Source organism: Apostichopus japonicus, chromosome 20, assembly GCF_037975245.1.
Source record: "Apostichopus japonicus isolate 1M-3 chromosome 20, ASM3797524v1, whole genome shotgun sequence".
Taxonomy (NCBI): Eukaryota; Metazoa; Echinodermata; class Holothuroidea; order Aspidochirotida; family Stichopodidae; genus Apostichopus; species Apostichopus japonicus.
Window position 1 is genome coordinate 19,118,649 of NC_092580.1, and position 8,415 is coordinate 19,127,063.

The following is an 8,415-nucleotide window of genomic DNA, read 5'->3' on the forward strand; positions in this document are numbered from 1 at the left end:
CGGCACGGAGCTATACTGAGCATGCGTTCTTCAAGGCTAGACATAAACAGGCAAGCAAAGGAAGGAGCCATCCTGGTACACATGGCTGTTCCGTGTCTTTGAAGGTAATGCTTGTCCATGAACGTGAAGTTGTTTTTGGTGAGAACCTGTTACATGAGAACTTTGATGTCAGAGATGGGTGGACAAAGGGTGGACCTTCTTAAACAGAGCTGCACACGTGGCTGCGATACCTTCAGCATGAGGGATGTTAGTGTAAAGAGAAGTGACGTCGAAAGTACCAATGATGGCTGATGTTTTAGCTTATTCTTGGGAGAGGATATATTGTATTAATTAAGAAGAAAAAGTCATGCCAGCAATGCTGTCAGGCAAGGGCAGACCATCTAAACTTTAAGACCAATAATGCTCATTAAATATAAGTTAATTAATCAAAATATATCAAACGACAACCTTAATAAGTTTGACCAGTCGGGAGTGGTAATCATTAACATTCTTAATCCTAACCAAAGCAACGTCCTCCCCGGTGTAAGTCCTAAAGTATTCTGTTGATTTAACATAAAACCTCAAGAATAATATCCCAAAGCTAACATTTACCGAAGCACAGTGAACTCCCTTAATGCATAATAACCACCAGCCCAGAATAGTATGATGGTGTAAGGTAAATTTGGGATAGTAAGGGCATTAACAATAATAACATTCTTTTAAAAGAAAATGGATGCTGACTTTCTCTCTGATTTCGCTCAGTGGTTTACTAGATCTGCTATTTCAAGCTTCCAACAGAAGTAGGCCCTAGGTAAAATTATACTTGCAAATGTCAGGAGTCAAACTGCTTGAAGCAAGGAAAATTTTGAGAATGTGTTGAATTTATTATCAGTCTATATATAGTTCTTAAGTGCTTAGCCCTCCCCGTGCCTCCCAGGTTGAAATGTCTGAAGACGACACTACATGTCACACATTCTCCTTTACACAATACTAGCAACATAGGCAACGATACACCGAGCACACCAATAAACCATATTTCAAATACTGTAGCTATCTCGCAAACCTTAAATTAAGGATTTTCGGAGATAAAGTTTTATCCCGAATAGCAATAAGACTCAAGGAGAAAAGCTTGGCACTTCATGCAGTGGCGGAGCGTCCATACAGATTCGCCCCCCCTGACGGACTCAAATGGACTGCTGGCGCCCTTTTCAGCGTTTTACTACTTTATACTTATTCGCGATTATTGACTTGCGCTCTCATCTACCTATTGACATTTGTCACAATTTGTTGGTGTAATTTTCTGACAAAATGGCGATGACACCTATTTATTTTTCGATTATCTGCAAATTAGCAAGGCCCGGAAAGGGTCACTTCCTGCAATCTTTACTCAAAAATTTTCTGTACGCTCCGCGCCAACCTGTGGTGGCGCTCCGCTTTGATAGTGTCGAAAGCGCCCCTACAGACCATTCTCACCCCCCTGCCAATACCCCTAGCTCCGCCACTGACTTCATGCATTTCCTTTACCGTAACAACAGATAAGAAAATGATCATGAAAATGATGGGGAAACATGAATAGCTTTGCAAGTGAAAATATATTTTAATTAGAATGAGCAGTGTGAATATATGGTTAGAATAAAACAGTCATACCATCAATTTAATCAACATAAAAAAAAAAATGGTCAAACTTCAGCTTTTTATTCAGGAATTTATTGACCCCATAAAGAACATAACCTGCCCTTCCCAATCCGGGCCCTCCACAGCCTATTATGAGCAACTAACATGCGTTTTTCTACGAAAGCAAGAATAATAAATAGTAAGCCTATGCGCAATTTTAACCAAACTAAAGTTGCACCAGACCACGCTTGTTAATTATTAGTTATAAACTCTAACTTAACTCAATCAATGGTAACAACTGAAATTATCTAGGGCCCTAGGCCTAGCCATAAAAATATATACAAGCTAGACTAGAGGCTAAGTGTAGTGTTAGACCTAGGCTACATGAAATACACATAACATAGCCTAGGCAGTAAGTTAATCATATGGGATACTAGTAGCATGGTGACTTCGAAGTTCGGACACTTAAGACTTAAAACACCCCAAAACTAAATCTTCTGGTATAAATCACCGGAAAATAAACTTCATATGGTGGGAGAATTGTGTTATAGTACGATACACGGCCAAACTTTCTTTCCTGCAAACTGTTTTCACGTTGTATTCCAAGAAGATTCTTCGTGATTGTGGAACTGGTATTTCTTTGCTAGAGTATTGCGAAGTTCGGGTACGCAACCCACAGTGTGGCGCTGGTGATAAAATTGGTGGCGCAGTTGCTTTTTCAGTAATTATAACAGACTTCATATATCTCGGTCATTTTATTGACTAATATGTAAGTATTTTCTTGCACACGGGCCATTTTGGAGAGAAACTAACTGTAGCTTCGTACTTTTTGGTGAAATTTGGCTCTTCCTGTAAGTTGTCATGGTAAAATCGTGTATTTCTTAGGGTGTCCGAACTTCACAGTATGCCAAACTTTGCACTACTGACTATACTAGCAACGTTAGTTACATAAGGTCAGCCTTATCCTAACTCAGTAACAACTTAGACTGCTCGGACGGCCCTATCCTATTCATACAGGCCTAGGCCTAGGTTAGGCTATTATTAATATTAGTTAGTATTATTAAACTTAGCCATAACTAATTTCTAATAACTATTTCACTTGGGCTAATATACATGCAGCAAGTTTGCGCCAGATACCTTATGTTATATTATGCCTAAGCACAGGTCTTGAAAGTTCGGCTACTAAACACTTTAGGAACACGTTTCTCGAGTCAGCATGATGAGTGCTTATATTAATCGTACCGTTTTGTAATTTTCTAGTTATTTATGTGCACGGCACTTTGTACACTTCTCCACGCTGAGCGCGGCAAGTATATAGTCTATAACGCAGACGACTCTCGCTCGCAGCCGCGCCTTGCGAATTTTACAGACTTTAAAGTTGCCCGCCGCTTTAACTACGGTAGCCTATTAAGTCCATAGATATCTGAGTAAGGTTAGCCTCTGCAGAAAATCCTGGTAAGATCGAAACACGGCCCTCAAACTTTTAAATATGGTTACTTGTAGCAGTATTGCCACTTTGGAGGTACTATATAAGGCGTAGCTTTTAACAGGGGATGTGCTCCCCCCCCACCTTCCCCTGAATGTACAGGCTTTCTACTCTTCTAAATTTAAAACACAGAATGGCATCTAGGTCAAAACATTCAAATATGTTGATGACAAACGATGGGATGATTTTTTATGTATGACATTTCATAATGCCAATATAATAACATTCACGTTAATACAAGCGAGAGTTTGCTTATTCGAAGGAGTTTACTTAACGTTACTGAATAAATGCTATATGTTTGTGGAATGGGAGTTAACCAATTTTCAGACTGATATTTCTGAGCTTCCGTAGATACAGGCATCTCACCTTTATCTCCGTTGCCATAGTGAAGCGTTCCCTGTAGGCTATGTATAGAGCACCTGTTCCACTTTCACTACATGTACACAGAATGCATGAGATATACCGTTTAATTGTTGTTTACATTTATTTGTATAGCGTGTATGGTTAGCAACGAATGTGATCAGTTTGTGTACAATGTATTGTTCTGTTATTGATACTACCATTACTACGCCTACAATTAATTCCACACTTTCAAAGTTAGTGTCGAGGGAAAATCTTTCGGGAATTACATATATCGTTGCATATTTTCACCGATAGGATACGTCTTTGTGGCATAAGCCGAACAGTATAATAATAAACCAAGGTAACAGAAAGGCATTTAGTAACGTAAAGTTAGTATCATGGGAGGACAATCCCAAGGCAATTGGGTAAGTAAAACTCATAATCGAGTAACTTAGGCCTAGGCCACAAGCTGGGCCAAGGTATGGTATAGCGCTCGGACCATAGGCCAAACTCTAGGTTATGGCATAATGTACACGTACTATTTTTTCAAAAGTATTTTTATTATTGATAACATTTTGGAAGTGTGAGAGCATTAATTATTTTGTCACTCTAATAAGACCAAACTGTTTATTCAGTTCTCATATTCTCTTTCACTGAGCAATAACCTTTTTTACATATTGTATATAGGGTATTTGTATTTTTATATCTTTAGGCAATGCAGACCTTCGGGTTACAGGAATTTAGTTCCTTTTGCTTGTCCTGATCCTCGTTCTGTTTGTACTTGTTTTTGTTGTTATATATTTGATGTTATTGGATCAGAAATATAATGAAATAATAAAATTCTCAGTCAAGGCAGGGACAAACCTCAATCATGGAGAATTTTCAGAACAGGGGACGTAGTTCAGCCTCATGAAATTTTAAGTAATAATATTGTGACCCTTATAGGACTTATGTGCGGTGCAGTCAGTAGGCTATGCTGCAGTGCATAACTTGAAGAGTCAGATGAAATTAATATTTCTCTGGCTTAACATTGAGCCCACTATACTGTATGTTTTGGGGTAGTAGTGATTACATCTTGAAGCTACATTTTCTTTGACAGTTTTCCAGTGGATACTATGGCCATTTTCGCAGTAAATCAAGAAGTGACTTTACAAATCGATACAGACAAGAATCTAAACCATTTCCACCACAAAAGTTTGTGAGGCAGATACAGGTATGTAAAAAAAGAAAAGGGTAACAGTCAAGTATCAATAACATATAAATAAGGAAATTAGCCTAAATCTTGCAGTTGCGTAGTAAACTTTCACCAGACGAGGAAGATATATATTTTTTCTTTGTTTTAAAGGTACGTATTTTCCTGATTATATACAACAGATAATGGCCAATATGTATGCATATATTGTACAGTGTTATAACAAGTTGTCATGTTATAGTCTTTCTTCGTGGTAAATTATTTCCAGTTTATATGATTGCTACACACTGATCTACAATGCAGCATACAGTTGTATATACTGCTGCATATTTTTTACTTATTTACAAAATCATGAGTATCATTTAGTGTGTTATTTCAACTTAAGTAAATGTACAACAATTGTTTTTCAATTGGGAGAAGACGTCAGTACCAAATGACTCTATTTATGAATGTAAATATGTGAAGCTACAGAGTACAGTATGCAATATGCTCATAGACCAGAGTACAGTATGCAATATGCTCATAGACCATTTAACTACTGGTACAGTAATTATACAAAGTTCTGCATATGTTCAGTTTTTAAAATTTTAAATGATTTTCTCTTGCTGTGTTACAATTATAATAATTTTAATTCTTCAACAGGATCGGCCATCTCAGCACAATTTTTCTCACCATGATAATAGGTTTTCGTTCCTCAACACAGTGACGTCATTTCAAGACGTAAGTTACATTTCTCTCAAGTGATTTCAGTTGAACTACTTTAAAGGGACAAAAAAAAATAAGATTAATATGATCATGTAGAAATACTAACTTCCTATGGTTAAGTTAGAACTTGTGTCAGAAACTTGTTATCAAACTGTAATAAAAAAAAAATCTAAATGCGTAATGGATAATTCATATTTTTCAGACAACTGTTATATTCCACCTTCTGTAGTCTTTTAATACAAAACAAAAAATGTTCAGTGAACAATTTGTGGCCTTATTTATTATTGTTTAAACAGTCCAGTTTTACCAAGTGTGCTTTTATTTTCACAGGGGCTTGGTAAGAAGAAAGTCAGTAACAGAAACTCCAGTAAATTTAGACCTGATTTCATATCGTGGGTACCTCATGCCAAAGAGATCAACAGCTCTGGTCCGCTGGTATCCATCTACAGGGAAACTCATAAAGGTAATGATACGTCAGCTCTTTCACAAACACTCACCGAAAGTGTAAAGAGGTACAACACAACTCCGACACGTGAACATAAAGTAATCAGTCTGCAGTCACCTTATACTGATCCAGATGATTATGACACTTCACCTCTTGAAACAACCTATCGCGTAACTCATCAACATTCACAACCTAATCCCTGCATGAACACCAATATGAACACGGGGTTGGTAGAGAGCGACCAGATTCCGACGGAAGTGACAAACCGCTATATTAATCCAAAAGTCGCCTCAATTTACGACGTCCCTCGTAGACTCACTCGACGATCTAGAGTTTCTTCTGCTCCTGTCACGAGATCCAGCGTGGCCCAGTGCATGGTTTGGCATGACTGCGAGAATGAGATACTACCTGCAGTTGTGCTGAGACCGAAGACAGCGATGGCTGCTTTACCTCCTATGGGCGACACACTCAATGAGCGGGAGGGTCGGCCAGTGCAAGAAATCATCGCTGCAGATGAAGGCTGAGATAACGTCAGCTAAGTAACTAACTTATAATGATGAATGCCTCGTAAACACACCCTGGGTGTACAGTACAACACACCTAGTGATGTGTCACTTTCAAATTGGTCTGCAGCCTTGAGTTGTTTACAACCACCCTATAGAGTGGAATCTTTAATTCAATGTTATTGATCAATTAACAAACACCTCATTAATGTGATTAACTGTAGTAATGAGTATCCCATTTCATGCCCAAGTCAGAGGACAAAATATTTCACGTCAAATACTTCACTGGAGTGCATTAACAAAATATAATGTGTGCCCTCTGTGGGAATTTATTTTTTAGCAATGCTGCAGACTGCCCCTAACTATATATGATATCGTATAGCCATGAGTCTAACATAGATCTAGACATTAGCTCAATAAGAAAGTACAATTTACATGTGCAAGTTTGAGTACATTCACCTTTAACAGTGATCTGTCCTCCATATGAAATATTCTAATATTTTATTATCATGTTGAAATTTTAGAACATCTTGACGTATTATAACTAATGTCATGTTTTCACGTTAGCATAGATTGGTTAAAAGGGAAAGTTTATTGCAGGTTCTGTGGGTTTAGCATCAACCAATGTCGAGCTTCATTGGTATCTGATAGTAAGTAGTCTATCATGTAATTAAACATATTTATGTATTAATATCCTGTTGTGAATGTACAACAAAACTATCCAGACATGCCTTGACCAGAGGTCGTTCAGATGTCAAAAAAAGTCTGGATGAAGAAAGTTCCTACGTTGAGCATGGCTTGTCTTTTACAGTAGGGTCCATTAATAGCATCATGTAGTTTATAATGTCCAGTATTGTACAATAATGTGCCTACATTCATACTGCAGCTTATGTATTGAGAAATTCTATAAACAGTGATATTTGTCTGCGATGACAAAATATTTTTTATTGGTGTTTTATTAAGAAAGTTGAAGTAATGGATACTAGCAATGCTGTGTGATAAAATTATCAAATGGTTGGATTTTGGTTCAAGATAATCCAGAATCTGGATGAGAAAGGTCTGGATTATCCATGTTTTACCGATTGGATATTGACAATATTGATTAAAAATACAAGCTATGATATCTACTGTAAAATAGACACTTTCATAAGTTTATAATGTATTTTAAGTATGTAATGTAATGCATTTTTTAAGTGATGCTCAAACAACAAGTCTGAAAGTATCTACTTTCAACAATCTTACTATTGAAGACAAAAGCACAGCAGATGAATCATACTGAAAGCCTTACCTTCTGCCATGAATATTTTTTAATTAAGTCTGGAATTTGTTTTGTTTACCATTAAGAAGCTGTTTAACTTTAAGAAAACATTAATCAGAATAAACTTTAAAATACTGTAAGTACTACCAAAAGCTTCCTATCAAATAAACTGAAATTAACTTATCCAGATATCTTCCATAACATTGCCCAGATTGTTCACAACTGAGTTACAATTGTCCAATGTTCTTAACTATAGATTTTATTTTATGTAATGTCATGAGCTTTTATGTGACTTTGAAATAACAAAAGACTCCCTCCAAGGTCTAAATATTTCCATCTATGTATAATGTTAGTGTTAATAAAGTATTGCAGAAACTGAACACATGGCAGATTCACGAAACATTTTCTGAGAGAGTGAATTGATTTAATTCTATAACATTTAAAATTCAATTAGGAACTTCAGATAAATTTACAATATTATGTTTATCTCCAGAATGTATTTTGGAAAGGTGTGTAAAGATGAGCGCTTTAACAATCTGTTCCATTCAATCATGTTTTCCATTATTTAGAACTGAATGTGAAATACAGCTATGTATTTCATTCCACTTATTCTTTTACTTTTTTATTAAGCTACAGGAACTACTTGTATATATACTATTTTTCGGTTCCTTTGATCAATATTAAATACGAAAGTGTGCAATCTATTTACCTGCTTGTTTGGTCATTTATTAGTAATTGCTTGTCCATGATAACTGTTATAAAAATTGAAGAAACACTGCTAGCTTATTTGCATTTACTAGCTAATTTTGACACTTCAGTTTGTAGAAGAAAAAGAAATGCTAAAACAAATGTAAAGAAGGCTAAAACGAATGACAGATAATTTGTTTTAAT

General features: G+C 36.3%; 2 protein-coding genes across 3 annotated transcripts in view; one reads left to right on the plus strand and one right to left on the minus strand.

The window, feature by feature from the left end:
- Positions 1-2,970, minus strand: part of LOC139961482 (uncharacterized) — a 34,596-nt gene extending 31,626 nt beyond the window's left edge. Inside the window, exon 1 of one of the 2 annotated variants that reach the window (XM_071960673.1) lies at positions 2,836-2,970. The gene's annotated coding sequence lies outside the window, so the exon portion shown is untranslated. Of the gene's footprint in view, positions 1-2,730 lie in introns of both variants that reach the window. The other variant, XM_071960672.1, reaches the window with a different exon arrangement.
- A 545-nt stretch (positions 2,971-3,515) lies between these two features.
- Positions 3,516-8,228, plus strand: LOC139961448 (uncharacterized). Its single transcript, XM_071960625.1, has 4 exons — positions 3,516-3,846; positions 4,521-4,634; positions 5,256-5,333; positions 5,649-8,228. The coding sequence occupies exons 1-4, from the start codon at positions 3,820-3,822 to the stop codon at positions 6,285-6,287; spliced, it is 858 nt and encodes a 285-aa protein (XP_071816726.1). The 5' UTR covers positions 3,516-3,819; the 3' UTR covers positions 6,288-8,228.
- Positions 8,229-8,415: the final 187 nt, after the last annotated feature.